The 15986-nt window shown below is 36.0% G+C and overlaps 1 protein-coding gene across 7 annotated transcripts in view; it reads left to right on the forward strand.

Moving 5' to 3' along the window:
- Nucleotides 1-15986, forward strand: part of LOC126010975 (cytochrome P450 2J2-like) — a 54170-nt gene that overhangs the window by 21796 nt on the left and 16388 nt on the right. For 2 of the 7 annotated variants that reach the window (XM_049774589.1, XM_049774594.1), the window contains one exon: nt 1137-1401. The exons of the other annotated variants lie outside the window; for them this stretch is intronic. In XM_049774589.1, coding sequence (XP_049630546.1) covers nt 1137-1315 — 179 coding nt within the window. In that variant the 3' untranslated portion in view covers nt 1316-1401. Of the gene's footprint in view, nt 1-1136; nt 1402-15986 lie in introns of those variants that run through there. 7 annotated transcript variants of the gene reach the window in all.

Here is a 15986-nt window from a genome sequence, read left to right on the forward strand (position 1 = left end):
ACCAACAAGAAGGTCTGAGTTTATTATAATCTATACTGTAGTTTCACCATCAAGTAGTCCTCAAATTCAGACATTTAAAGCAAACTCCTGCTTATTTAATTTTTGTACCCAGGCTAACTATAATTTAAACTAAATATACTAAATAAAATAAATATAATATTTATGAGAGAGATTATTTAAAAGGCTTTTTAAGGGATAAATAATTAGCTCCACAATAATAAAAAGTTAACTTACAATGCATAATTGGTTACTGGCAGAAACAGGGCCAATAACCTATATATATATATATATATATATATATATATACTTCCAAAGATGCTTAGATAATTATGAGAGGTGATATTGGGTTACTTTTATATCTGCCCCATTTTATTATTTTTACTAGATCAAGGGGAAAAGATGTGGGAAAAGAGATGAAGGTTCCAAATCATAGGTTCCAAATTTATTTGTCATAACGGTTTTTTTCAAGGGGAAAAAATCACTCAGAAGTGTTTTGCAAATCCACCTTTCTTAAACTAACAAACAGAAAGAAACTACCCAACCCCAATACCTCATGGCACAACTGAGTCAAGTTTTGCTCACTTTGGGTAACAGCGAAGTAGGATACACAATCACAGGATGGAATGGTGCACTCATTGGGATATTTTTATTCTAAGGACTGTTGTGTATATTCTCTTTTATTTCCTCGGCCTCTCAATACAGATAGGGAAAATCTGGAAGCATTATGTTCTAACTCTATCATTCTGTCCATGGATTTTGCAATTTATATTTGTGTAAATAAGTATTTTTCAAAATCATGAATATATGCTTCCAGAATTTTATTGATTTGGTTATAACTTTTAACATAGTTGTTTGATGCTTAAAATTCTTTCAGCTAAAAAGTTCTTTCTAGGTCAATACTCCAGGTCCCACACCTGTTTCTTCCTAGTTGGGTCTCACTAGCTGTCCTCATAGGCACAAGACTTGGGGTTCCATATGGCCACATCCTGTTTTTGTCAACCCAGCTGGTTGTTAGAGTAGATGAATCTCTCTGGCAGAGTTGTCGGAGCAGAACAAGTGCTTCCTTTAGTAAGACACAGAGGAAATGGAAGAAAATTTTTACTGAAACTCACTTGCTTTATACCTTTCTCTTTTAGGAAAACGAGCATGCCCTGGAGAAGTGTTGGCTAGGACTGAACTGTTCATTTTCTTCACTGCACTCATGCAGAAGTTTACCTTCAAGCCCCCAGACAATGAGCAGCTGACCCAGGATTTCAGGATTGGTTTCGCCCTTGCCCCTGTCAAATATAGAATCTGTGCTAGCCCTAGGGCATAGAGGCCTGGGACAAGAAGAAAAGGCCCCTGAAGACTTGTGTGAGTTTAGAACCTAGGAGACATAATAGAAGTGGTTCTCAAGAGAAATGGGGGAAGTGGATCCCAGCTTTATAAGGGTCCTGGGCTGGCTCCAGGGAACGCGTGGAGGCCGGGGGGGGGGGGGGGCAGAAGAAGGGACAGCTGGGGGCCTACCAAGGCTCCCAGCACCCCCAAGCTAAGGAGAAGGCCTTCGACCTGGGGTCTCTCTCCCCAGACCCCATGTCGGCTAGCATGATTTATCTTTTCTATCAGGAGATGATAGGATGCTATGATATCCTCTTAAAGGAATTTTTTGTAAGTATCATAGCATATCAGAGACTCTAAGGTGTTTTGAACTAATCAGGTAGTCTTAAACTCACACCTGGGACCTATTGCTTGCTGCTTTCTTCCTCGTGTGATGAATTTGGCCTATGGGTATGGCTCAATCTTTCGGGGAATACAGAATTGAGAGGAGGGGAAGTTATACCATCATATGGCTATCACCATTGGTCTCACACCACATCATACCACTGTATGGACTCAAAGTTTCTCACACATAGCCCTGGACATGTGCTTTCTGGTTCCTGCTTCAGCCTTGTCTTCAATAAAGTCAGCAATATCCTACTTAGCACCCAGTTCCTCTAAGAAGCCATTATTCTGGTTCACCTAAGGGAACACAGTGAGAACCAAGTAATGTGTGACCACTATTAATCCAACATGGGAAGCATGATGTTAATGAGAAACAGTTACCTTAAATATTCAGTCAACTTGGTAATCCCAACTTTCAGAGTGCTATGACTATTTGGGTGGATTGATCTTTTCTTACAAATAAAATGTATGGTTTTATTTAATTGCAATTACTAGCAATGTAAACTCAACAGGTAGAGTAGTAATTATATAGAGGGGAATCAGGAATGTCAGAATCATGCCCAATTCTTTTGTGTGAAATTATTGAGAAGATAATGCAATAGAAATAGAAGAGCAACTAATACTGAGAATAAAGTAATGCTTGACAGCTACTCTAGTACACACACTCACACAAACACACACACACAAACACACAAGGTCCCCAAAGAGGCCACAGAGATCTCTTTCCTAAAGTGATCTAACCCTGAATTTAAATATCTTAGAATAAACTGGGCTTTGAAGCCCAGACTTTTCCGTTTCCTATTGTTTGTGATTCAGAGAAAAGGAAAGTTACTTAGGAACACTGGAAACAATTAAGATAGAACAATAAATAGGTCACAGTGAATAATAAACTACTTCAGAAGTACCTTGTGGGGTTGGGGGTAAGGCAGAGTGAGTCAAGGGTTTTAGTCTAATTTAAAATGAAAACCAACCACTACCCTGGCTTATAAATTCCTTGTTTGCCATGACATCCACCCTCTTACCTCTTGAACTTTCCCTTATCTGCACTTTTCTGTGTAACTCTAAGTGAATAAATAGATAGCAAGCCTTCCACCCTAGAAAGGCCTTCAGTCCTCCTACAAGAATCCTTCAGGTTCCTCTCAATTTGTTTAACATTACTGACTCCATTTTGGCATCTAGGTATAAATGAATTATTCCTAATTCATGGAAACATAAAATGTTTAGACATCAAGAATCACTTGAGTATGCTTTACTTGACTTTTTTTTACCGGATGAAGTGTAATGTTATCCCAAAATTTTGCTGTTTTTTATTTCTTTCAATTTTTTGGCCCACACCCAGTGGTACTTTGAGGTTACTTCTGCTTCTTTGCTAAGTAATTACTCTTAGCAGGTTTGGGGGCCATATGGAATGCTGGGGATAAAACCTAAGTATCTTTGTGCAAAACAAATGCCCTACCCACTATGCTCTCACTTTGATCACCAATTCTTTTTACTACTTTTTAAATGAGCTGTCAGCACTTGTAATTATTGAGTACTGGATCATGTTTTTCTTGCTCTGGTGGCTACAAGAGAGACTAGTTACTCTTAGTGATGAATACAGAGTTGTTGATAAATAACAAATGAATAACATCACCCCAGTGATATGGTTCACACACCTATCATTCACTTATCTGATTGATGTAAGACAGGGCCAATGTGTGTAAGAATTTTGTCACTGTTGATGTCAATGTCACTGATCTTTGTAGATCTTGTACTTTTTCCATCATTTCCTGTTATACTGTGGACTAATATTACCATAAAATGAAGGTGTATTGTCACATGACTGAATGCAGCCATGCAATCCAGGATTTATACATGGTAATTTGATAAGGTTAAGTCTCAGAGGTGGTCAGTTTCTGTTGAAGGATATAGGGTGTGACATTGGGCTGCTTTGGTTCATGTAGAAAGAAGAGTCTTTTACCATTACCGTACATAAGAATGCCACAAAAAGTACCAGTCCAAAACAGGCTAACTGGAGACTATTGACAATCTTTTAGTGCTGGTGGAGGAAGTAGGCCATTTTTTTCAATAAGCATTCTTTAAACAAGATCTATGTTTTCTTATTTTGGGGTAGATATCCCCAAACCTGCCAGTTTTAACTGCTGCTATGTCTTTTCTTTAGGACCAATCCTGATATAACCCTCCTACAAACTATGAAGCTTTAAGAAAAATTTTGTTCGTTTTATTCTCGATTAGTAGGAGTTACTTTCAGTTATTATATAATTATTATTTTTATTTGGAAATAATCACTTTTCTCATATGTTGTTACCCTTTCCTCTGTTGATCATTTCTATGCAAATCAAATATTTTAGTGATAAGTATCCCTAGTTTTTAATTATGTGTTTGTTGTCTCTACTTTGATAATCTATAAAAAATAAAGCATTCATAATTAATTATATGAACAGAGAAAGAAAAACTCAAATAAACCTTTGTATTCTGATGTTTGATTCCAACTATTGTTACCAGAGTTAGGAGAAGATAAAAATGTAAAGAAATTTTAGTGCATTATAAATATGAGATATTAGTACTATGGCATTGTATGTGATATGATAACAGTACAATTGAAAGAAGGGACAAGAGCAATAGCAAAGTAGGTAGGGCATTTGCCTTGCATGTGGCCAACTTGGATTGGATCCCAGGCATTCCATATGGGTCCGTTTTGCCTGCCAGAAGACATTTCTGATCTGAGATCCAGAAGTAACCTCTGACCACTGCCATGCCCTCCCCAAAAGAAAACAAAGGAGGGGCCAGAGCAGTGGCACAAGAAGTAGAAGGATTGCCTTGCATGCACTAACGTAGGATGGACAGAGGTTCGATCTCCTGTCATCCCAAATGGTCCCCCAAACCAGAAATAATTTCTGAGTACATAGCCAGGAGTAACCCCTGAGCATCATTGGGTGTGCCCCCCCAAAAAAAAGCAAAAAGAAATCAAAGGAGTATAGCATTTATCTAAGACAGAATTGTAAATGAAGGTTACCTTAACTTGAAAAGCACTTTTTAAGGTTATACAGACAAAGAGTCCAGTGTTGAAGTTTTTCTTTCATACTTTTCTGTAGAAATATTACAGACACAAGCCTTATTTATATGTAATACTCCCTTTTAAGTTGAAAATTACATATTGTGTAAAAAACAATTCAATTTCACCCTTTTCCCCAGGACATTTAGTTTGCTTGTTTATTTGTTTTTGGGCCACAACCTGTGACTCTCAGGGGTTTCTCCTGGCTATGCGCTCAGAAATAGCTCCTCACTTGGAGGAACATATGGGATTCCAGGGATCCAATCCAGGTCTGTCCTGAGTCGGCTGCATACAAGGCAAATGCCCTACCACTATGCTATTGTTTTGGACCCACTCAGCACAATTTTTAAAGAGACTCTCTTTTCCTATTATGCATTGTTGGTACCTTTTATTTTTATCATTTGCCATTTTATCAGTGAATTATTTCTGGGTTCTCTTCTCATCATTGTCTATAAGCCTATATGTTTGCCATTGCCAAATTGTTTTGATTTTTATAGTTTTAAATCCATTTTTAAATTTAAAATTTTCTTTCTCAATATTTCTATGACTATTTGGAATGCTTTTTACATCAATATAAATTTTAATATATTTTACTTGTTATAATTGGAGATTTATTCTTAATAAAATGGCATATTGACAACATAAAAGTAGTAGATTAATATGGCATGCCATTTTATTTATTTGTGTCTAATTTCATTTATTTCAGAACTATTGTATAGTCAATAGCGATATAAGGCTTTTGCTTCTTTAAATAATTTTGTGCCTATGTCTTTTGTCTTTTTATCATATAACTAAAATCATCTCTATTATCAGGTGATATCCTATTACATAAGCCCTAAACATTGTCAAAGCAAATTACTTCATCTAAGCTGCAGAGTATAAAAGTAGACAATTATATTTCTACACACTAATAACAAAACTCTAGTTTCTCAGGGACACAATTCCAACACTACTCTCATCATGAACATACCTATCTCCCTCACGCAAGGCTGCTAGTTATATTTTGAACAAAATAAAACAAAGGTATGTGTGGTCCTGGGTGGATTCTAGGCATTGCATGCCCCAACACAATACCCTGGATCTGCAGGTCTAACACCACAGGCCTATAGGCCCTGAAAAATTTCAGCAACCTAGTCTCTAACACAAAACGATGAGCCCCCCAAAATAAGAGTATAAAATATTTGTTTCAATTTCACCTTTTTCTTCTCTAACTTTAGTCTCATATTGATATAGACATGAATTCCTCATGTGTGTATATTTCTTTTTCCTTCTGGTGAATTTCTTTAACATTTCTTTAAGGCAGATCAGCTGGGCAACAAATTCCTTCATTACTCAGAACATGGTTATTTAGCTTATTTTTAAAGCTTAGTAAAATAGGATTGTTTATAAAGGTTCATTTATTTTTAATTAATTCTATCATGAAAAACTAAAACAAAATATCCAATGAAAAAAAAGCCACACATCTTCCAAGACAAACTTTATTTTCTTTTATTTCTTGCTTTGCATTGCTCAAATTTAAAAAAAAGTGACTTATTTTGGCTCTGTGGCTTATAAATTATTATTAGCAGGATTTCATAAATGAGATTCCAGCATCACATCCTCCACTCATATATCTATTTCCCTTCACTTTTGTCCCAGGACTTCCTACTCCCTTCTTTCACCACCACCAGGTAAGCTTCCTATTGAAGACAAGTTCTCCATTTATGTTGCTATCGGGCATTTTTTATTATGCTATTCTGTTCTATATCCTGACACCTGGCTTTTGCCCTTTGACACCAGATATGGTGGCCATGCATCAACAGGGCTCACTCAAATGCACAGAGTCAGAAATAACCCCTGAACAACATAAAGATGGAACAGCACCCACTCTCAAATATTAAAGTATCTTAATTCTTTCAAGAAAATTTCAAAGTAAAAACTCATTATTTCAATGATCAGAGAGATAGTATAATGTGTAAGGCACTAGGCCAATCCAGGTTCAGTTTTCATCATTCCAAATGGTCCCAGAAACATCACCAGGAGTGATTCTTGAACTCAGAGCCAGGAGTAATCTCTGAGTATTACTGGGTGCGGTTCATAAATATTTTTAATTCAATATTTCTGGTTGCAAAATATTCCTTTCGATCTCAAAATCTCTAAGATCTTGACATATAAGACCTAAAGACACTATATGTATATTTTTTCTTCTTATTTTCTCTTTCTACCACATACTACTGATACAAGTATTATTCTTTCTTTGTCTTGTTTAATAAAATTTAATATTGTCTTTATTGAACCATATTGCAGCAAATGCAAGAGCTCATCTATTTGTATATCTGATTAATAGTATTGCATTGTATAGACACAACACATATTCTTCATCTAAGCATCTGCCCGCAAGTGCTTTAAATGTTTCAAGTTCTTGGCTTTGAAGTTAATGTTTCAGTACACATAGGTGCATATAACTATTTGAATTCTTATTTTTTATTTTTAGGATATATTCTGAAGGGATATAGCTGGATCACATGAAATTTTTGTTTTACATCTTTTAAAAATATTTGTAGTATTTTTCATGGAAAACACATCAGTTTTCACTCCTACCAATGGAATTTAAAGTTAATACTCTTCCAGGCTTCTCTTTAACACTAGTTATTTCTTGGTTGTTGTTGTTTTTTTGTTTTTTGTTTTTTTGTTGTTTTTGTTGTTTTTGTTTTTGTTTTTGACAGTAGCCAGTATGTGAGGTGTGAGATGATAGCTCATTGCTTTGGTTGATATTTATCTAATAATAGGAATACATGAGCATTTTTCATATACTTATTGGTATTTGTATATTTTCTTTTTTTTCTTTTTCTTTATTTTGTTTTGTTTTTTTTTTTTGGCCACAACCAGTGACTCTCAGGGTTTACTCCTGGCTATGCATTCAGAAATGGCTCCTGGCTTGTGGGACCATTTGGGATTCTGGGGCTTGAACTGAGGTCCATCCTGTGTCAGCCGTGTGTGAGGCCAATACCCTTCTGCTGCACTATCGCTGTATGTTTTCTTTTGAAAAGTATATTTTAAATTCTGTTCATTTTTAAATTGTGTTCAGTTTTCTTAAGTTCCCCTTTCAATAAACCCTTCATAAACCCTTAAGAGGTAAAAAAAATATCTAGTTTGATTCCATAGGATATCTTTCTATGTAAATGTGACTGTATTTTTTCATGTAGACATCTTTAAATTGATTTTATTCTATTTTCTTATTGTTGCTTTCATTTCTCTATTAGCGTTAACCCCCAAGACATATATAAAGCCAGTATTAAAGAATATATGCCAGGGGCCGGGCGGTGGTGCTAAAGGTAAGGTGCCTGCCTTGCCTGCGCTAGCCTTGGACGGACCGCGGTTCGATCCCCCGGTGTCCCATATGGTCCCCCAAGCCAGGAGCAACTTCTGAACACATAGCCAGGAGTAACCCCTGAGCGTTACTGGGTGTGGCCCAAAAACCAAAAAAAAAAAAAAAAAAAAAAAGAATATATGCTCATAATTTCTTCTATAGAGTTTCAAGTTTTATTACCTAGTCTTTAATCCATTTTGAATTCATTTTAATCTGCAATGTAAAAAAATTATTTCTTCAATTCTTTTTCTATGGCTGCCCAATTTTCTCAAAAATCATTCTTTATAGATAACACCCATCAGTGCTCAGAAATATTTGTGCCTCAGTGGCTGGGAGTCATACCTGCTGATGTTTGGTGGATTGTGATATAGAGAAATAATTACACTGTCCTTATACATGAAAATCATGTGCTCTGGCTCATTGTGCCATCTTTCTGACCTTCAACATATTTCATTAAGGAAGCTTTTCTTGCTCCAAAGAAAACTCTTTGCTCATTAGTCATACTTTAGTTATCCATATTGATTAAAGATGTTGTTTTGTTTTCTGTCCTCTCATTTATGTTCCTATGATCTGTTTACCTCCTCTGATCTTACTACCATGTATGTTATCACTGTGTAGAAAGGAAGTGTATTTAATGTTCAAGTAATTTAAGTTTTACATCCTATCTTCCTGTTATTAATTATAAGACCGATTCAATTGTTGTATAAAAATTCATTTGCATTTATATTTTCCTACTTATTATTGTAAGGTTAGCACATGTTTAAACCCAAATGTGGTTTCTTTTGATTAATCTTTTATCAAAGTTAGCTTTGTTAAGAATGTATTATCTATAGCTGTCTATTGATGGTGTTCAGTTTAATTCCACGCTTGCTGATGCTCTGCTTCTTAATTCTATGAGTTGATGATAAAAAAAATCCTAATATCTTTAACTATAATAGGGGTTCATCAAGTCTTCATTGTAAGTGCATTAAAGTTTTCTAGCATATTTTGAAAATTAGATGTTAGATCTAACACATATTTATTGAAGCTTCATCGATAATTAATCTGTACATTTATAAAATGACTTTTTGTATGATGCTTTTCCTTGCTCTGGTGTTAAATGTGTCTAAAATTAACATAGCTATTTTTCTGGAATTAACAGATATGTCTTTTAATTTTATTACCACAGAATTAGTCACTCTATTTCTCTACTGTGAGTGTAACATTATCTTTATATTTAAGGCAGTCTCCTGGAGACAAACTAGTAGTGTCTTGTGGGGGGGTTGGGAAAGTTGCTGTTACTATTTATTGGGAAAATCCCTAGTGTCATTGACAGGGTGGATGCAGGAGCTACTTACAATTGAATCTTTATCAACAGGCCCAGTTGTCAAGTGCTCAGGAGGCCTGGAAGAGCAGGTCTATTCCTGGTAATGCTCAAAGTGGGGCTAATGGAGTGCTGCAGACCAAAATCAGTACCTCACACTTAAATCTTAAGTACTTGAGTAATCTCTAAATCACCATGGGTCTTATTGTTGTTGGTCTATTAAGTGATAAGTGTTCTTTAGCTAGGCTTCATTGTTTAAGGAGTTTACACTGGCCAGTGCTCAAAGGCTGCTCCTTTGCTCTAGGAACAATCCTGGTCTCAATCTGCAAATCTGAAGTGATGGGAAGGATTTTGTTTTTGCTCTTCTCACTTTGTAGAGTTACTTTAAATGTTATATCATAATTATTTATTATTCATTTATTATACATAATGTAATGTATATATTATACAATAGTACACATTATTATACTTGTATTATACAATATAATATATTATACATTATATACATATTATGCATCATTTATAGGTGATATATAATTTATAAACATTTGTTATTCATTATTATACATGTTTTCACACATCTCATATGTTTCCTTTCCATCTGTTGGTAATTTCTTTGCTGAACAAAAATTTTTAATGAGATATATTCTGACTTTTCAATTTTAGAGTTGTTTCTTTTTTTTTTTTTTTTTTTTTTTTTAGGGTTTTGGGCCACACCTGGTGTTGCTCAGAGTTTACTCCTGGCTGTCTGCTCAGAAATAGCTCCTGGCAGGCACGGGGGACCATATGGGACACCGGGATTCGAACCAACCACCTTTGGTCCTGGATCGGCTGCTTGCAAGGCAAACAGCAATGTGCTATCTCTCCGGGCCCCTAGAATTGTTTCTGTATATCAGTAATCTATTAAAAATTCATCTTTGTTACAAACAATTATAGGAACAGAGAAATACAAATCCAAATAAACTCTAGGTTTTGGAACTTTCATATCACTGTGGTTGCCAAAGATAGAAGGGGATCACAATGCAAAGAAAGTTCAATACCTTGTAAATATGAGATATTGGTACTTTGGTAATACATTTGATAGAATAAAAACAATTTAACATATTCCTAAGGCATATGCAGTGTTATATGAAGGTTATTTTAATTACATAACATCATTTTTAAGGTTATAAAAATACCAATATTGTAAAGGGGTTTTTAAATTATTTATCTTAGGAATATTACAGGCTAAAATTTATATGTCATGCTCTACTTTGAGTTAAAAAGTATATATCATGCAATAAATAATTCATTTTAACTTTTTCATACAATTTTCATATTCAATTTTCCAGAACAGTTTTTGTAGAGATACTCTCTATTATGTTGTTATGAAATATCAGTTTGGGGGGGCTTGGGGCCACACCTAGTAATGCTCAGGAGTTACTCCTGGCTATGCACTCAGAAATCTCTCCTTGCTCAGAAGACCTTGTGGGATGCCAGGGATCAAACCCAGGTCTGTCCTTGGCTGCCTTGTGTAAGGCAAATGCCCTACCACTGTGCTATCATTCATGTCCCAAAAATCTCAAATTTTTAAGTTAAAATTTTAATTAAAATTTTTTGTTAATAAGATTAATAATAATGTTTTCTCATAGACATCAAACCAAAAAGCACTCATTATAAATGTACCCATATCCTTCCCCCAAGGCTACAAGTTTTATTTTTAATTGTTAGCTATTAAAGAAAAAAAAATAAGAGACTAGGGGAAGGAGGTAGAACAAGGATGCATGTGGCCCATGTGTGATCTCAGGCATTGCATGAAACCTCTGCACGAATTTCCCAGTGCTGCACTCTAGCACAATAGGATCATGGCCCTGAGCAATTCCTAACTTCTCAGAGTTCAACATGGTCAACGAGCCCCTCTGAGCTTCACATTCGAGATTGTTACAATCAGAATTAATTTTTAGTTAATCAGTTAATTGGTTTCCAATTTATTCAAATTTTATGTGGCATATAAGCCGAAGAAAAAATCTAACAATATCTATAATGGTATAGTTCATATTACATTTAGGTGCTTAAAATTTTCCTGTATGTGATTTAATTTTTAAAAAGTCCCTATGCAGTGTTCCATTTTCAACTTAGCTCCATGATTTAGGAGAATAGGTTAGTGAACCACAACGAACATAAGGAAGGAGAATGCAGAGTGATATTAAACACCAATGTCAGGACTCATCCATTTACTTAAATTCAGTTTATTCACTTTTATTTTCATTTCCTTCAGGACAAAAGTTCAAACCAATCCTTGAACCTAGTGGATATACATTACTATGTAAAATACTTTTCATAAGTTGTATTATACATGAAAATTTTAGGGCCCAAAGGCTGTGATGATTTGCATTAGGGGAACAAGAACTTCAATTTTTTTTTATTTGTTTTCAAGATTTTAAAACGGTGTGTGTGTGTGTGTGTGTGTGTGTGTGTGTGTGTGTGTGTGTGTGTGTGTGTGTGTGTGTGTGTGTGTATGCTTAGGTTCTATACTGTTTCCATTTTTATCTATAGTAGTAAGACAGAGGATGTCCTGCAGAGGAGAGGGATGGAGGAGGTTGTGTGTGTGTGTGTGTGTGTGTGTGTGTGTGTGTGTGTGTGTGTTTAGGTTCTATACTGTTTCCATTTTTATCTATAGTTGTAAGACAGAGGATGTCCTGCAGAGGAGAGGGATGGAGGAGGTTGGGGAAAGAAATTGAAACTGGGGAATATTGGGGACCTCAGAGATGATAAGGAAGAGTCTCACAAAGTCGACAAAGACAGGAGTAAGGTTGCTCCTTTCAGTGTTAATTAAACCATTAGTACTGCTAGGAGCTCTGAAACATTAAAGAGAATCTTACACTCCCAAGCATTCACTTATTGGCTATCTTCGGATTAAGAAGAACTCATGAGTCAGTCTTAAAGAGTGAGAGAAGTAGAATGCCAGTCTCAAATACAGGCAGGGGTTGGTAAGGAGGGAGGGGGGTCATTGGTGCTGGGAATGTTGCACTGGTGAAGGGGGGTGGTTCGTTTATGACTGAAAACACAACTACAATCATGGTGCTTAAATAAAGATTTTATATATTAAATAAATAAAAGAATGAAGCGACATCACTTCCTGTTTACCCAAACGCCCAGTTACGCTGCAACAAGAATCAGGGGAGTCCCCTGCTCCAGACAAAGCTTTTCCCAGACCTGGGCAAGTTTCCTAGGAACCCCAGTGGCAGGGAGAGGTGGGGCCAGCTGGCGCAGAGAAGGAGCTGGTTGAGCTTTTCAAGTCTGGGCGCAGCACCCAGACTGAGCTCTGGGGCTGGGACTCAGAACTCACCCACTGGGAACCAGCCCAAGAGCATAGGGCGTTCCCTCTGCTGAAGCGAGTTTAAAGGGATTGGACAAGAAGGGGCAGAGGGAAAGTGGTGAGAGCAGCGATTGTCTTTGGCTTAGATCTCACAAGGGGAGCAAAATAAACCTAAATACCCAGGAAGCTCTGGGCCATGGGTTTCCTAGGCACCATGCTCTGGTATGTGCTCTATGCACGCACTCTCCTGCTGGGCTCAATCGCCTTCCTGGTTTTTGCTTATTTCTTCAGAAAGCCTGGCCCCAAGAATATGCCACCAGGGCCACCGCGCCTGCCACTTCTGGGAAACTTACTTCAAATGAACTTTAAGCAGCCACACTTGCAGATTCAACAGGTAGGAGCTGTGGGTAAATGGACTCGGGTGGCATCCTGATATTGAACCACAGGGCCAGTCCATTCCAGGTCCCAGGGCTGGAGACTGGGGGAGGTGCTAAGGCCAGAGACCTGGTAACCCACTGGGAGCCTGGACTCTGCTGCAGGGTCTCCCTTTGAGAATTGGTAAAACAGTCCTGAGGGGTTACTAACTTACCTCTTAGAGCTAACTTATTGCTAGACTTATTTCACACTACTTGCTTTACAGGAAACATTTGCTTGCTTTCAGTTTTTATTGACTTTGTGTTTAGTTGGTTTTTATTTGGGGGCCACATCTTGAGATAATTAGGGCCTCCTCCTGACTATGTGCTTCAAGATCACTCTCTAGAGGTTCAGGGAAAGATGATACCAGTTCAGTCACTTTCAAAGGAACTATTTGAGCTGCTGTACTATCGAAAGGCCCAATTACACTTTATTTTGGGCATTGAATTTTTGTTGTTGTTGTGATTTACTTTATTCACTGACATTGGACCTATAGGCTGTCTTTTACCAATTAGAGAACTTTGGGGTCATTATTTTTTTTAAATATTTTACTCTAATACTCTCTTTCCTTAAAGATTCTTTTTTACACCCTGATGTTAGAAATAGTAGATCTTTGGTTTCTCAAACATGGGTCTGAAGAATCCATATCCGTTCTTTTCAATATATTTTACCTCTTATGTAGATATTTCTATTGATCTGTTCCACAGTCCTTAATTCTTTAGTTACCACTTTGTTGTGAAGTGATTTTCTCTTAAGTTCTTTTCATCTATATTCATTTAGGTATTTTTTAAATTGTCCTGTAGGATCTTATAGACATTTTTAAAGAAATATTTTCCATTTAATAAGAAGGTAATTAAATGTGATAACCTAATCAACTGTAATTTTTCAACCAGTTATATTTATATCATTGTTAGCATCTTTTCTTTATAATTTCAACATCTACATCTCCTTGGTGTAGGTATCAATTCACTCAATTTCAAATTTCCTTGTTCTTGATACAGCAAGTATGTTTGAATGTAATGTGGACATATTCATTTTATCTTATCAGAGTAAACAGAAGAAATTTACTGATAAGTTCCTCTTTGCTACATATATACATACGTACATTCATAGTCTATATAGCTCTGATTTTCTCTGCAAAAAAGGAGAAGCACTGAATCATTTTCTTCCATTTTCTCTAGAAAACTTGAGATTAGACACTTAATTTATAGAAATCATAGCTTCAAATTTCATTATAAGGACACAAAGAAATATGCTCACTCAATTCTTTAGGTTGAATATATGAAGAAATATTTTATAAACAATATACATGACCTATGAGAGATTAAATCTGGATCAAGATGCAAACATAGAAATTGGAAAAGGGAAGAACTTTGTCATCAGATCATAGTGTATCTACACTTTTACACACAAAAGATGCATTCTATAAAATACCTCTCCATCCAGTATATATGTGCATAGTCAGCTCTATCTACTAAACTGTTTTTCAGGTTGTGAAGAAATATGGGAATATTTTTAGCATGAAACTTGGTGGTATGTACACCGTCTTTATAACAGGATTGCCCTTAATCAAAGAAACACTAGTGCATCAGGAGCAATACTTCATAAATCGTCCTGTGCTCCCTATGCATGAGCGTATCTTTAAAGAAAAAGGTGAGTGTCTGGGTCTAAGTATGATGTGTTTGTGTTATACCAGATGGTCATCGTATAGTGTATCTGTGAAAATAATTCTCAAAAATTTCCAGAAATGAAGTTTATTATAAATTCCTGCCAAGAAAGAATGCCTGAAGCTCTCTTTCAAGATTTAGCAGAGTCAACCTTATGGTCAGATATAATGAGAAATGCCGTTTTCTATTTCTGTTGTTTGACAAAAGAAAATAAGCACAATTGCTCAAGCAAAGAGGCCACATAATTGAAAATTCAGGTTTTCTACCTCAGTTCACTTCCCATGAAAAATGGATTTTGATCTGTTTCCTTCTGTTCTTGCACAGAAATTTTCTGCCAGTGCTTGAAATGCTATTACCATGTCTGAACTCTTCTTGTATCTATAAAAATGACTTTCCATAAAGCGTTGAAGTTATCATTAAATACAATTATAACTGAAAAAGTAGATTCTCACCCTAGTATAGCATACCATTTCATAGGCTTCCCAAGTTCTCTTTGACATATTTTATCCAGCAATATTTAGTATACTCATATTTTACAAGTTCTTTTTTAATAATTTTTATTGTGACCAAAAGTGAATAACAAATTTTTCACAGTAATATCTGAGGTACATAGTGGCAATTAATCAGGGCCATTTCCACCACCAGAGCTGTCCTTCCTCAATCCTCTTCCCAGCATGCAACCCATATCTCACTCCTTTGATCCCGGGAATGCTAGTGTAACTGTTTCCCTCTGTGTATAGCTTGTTGTAGAAGGTATATTGATTCTGTTATTGTTGACTTTGGGTTTGGTATTTAAGTCTGATCATTTTTTATTTCCGCTCAATGTTCATACGTCTGTTTGGTCTGGTACCATTTGTTTTTCTTTTCCCCCTCAATTCGTGAGGCAGATGCTCATTTTTTAGCTGCCCTGTTAAGGACAGTACTAGGGAGGAGGGATATAATAGGAAGCATAACTGATCATTTCATAGCCTTATACAACTTATATTCTACTTGAACAGTTTTAATTGGCAAAATAATTGAGAGTATTGACCAGCTGCACTAATTAGCATCATTTCATCGAATTTGTGATTCCTAGAAAGTAAGCATAAAATGTATAGTATACATATTATAATAAAGAAATGTATAGTATATGAATAGAAGAGAATAAAGAAGAATAGAACTTAACAGAGCTGAACTGAGTGAGCAGCACAGAGAATATA

Source organism: Suncus etruscus, chromosome 6 (genome assembly GCF_024139225.1).
Source record: "Suncus etruscus isolate mSunEtr1 chromosome 6, mSunEtr1.pri.cur, whole genome shotgun sequence".
Taxonomy (NCBI): Eukaryota; Metazoa; Chordata; class Mammalia; order Eulipotyphla; family Soricidae; genus Suncus; species Suncus etruscus.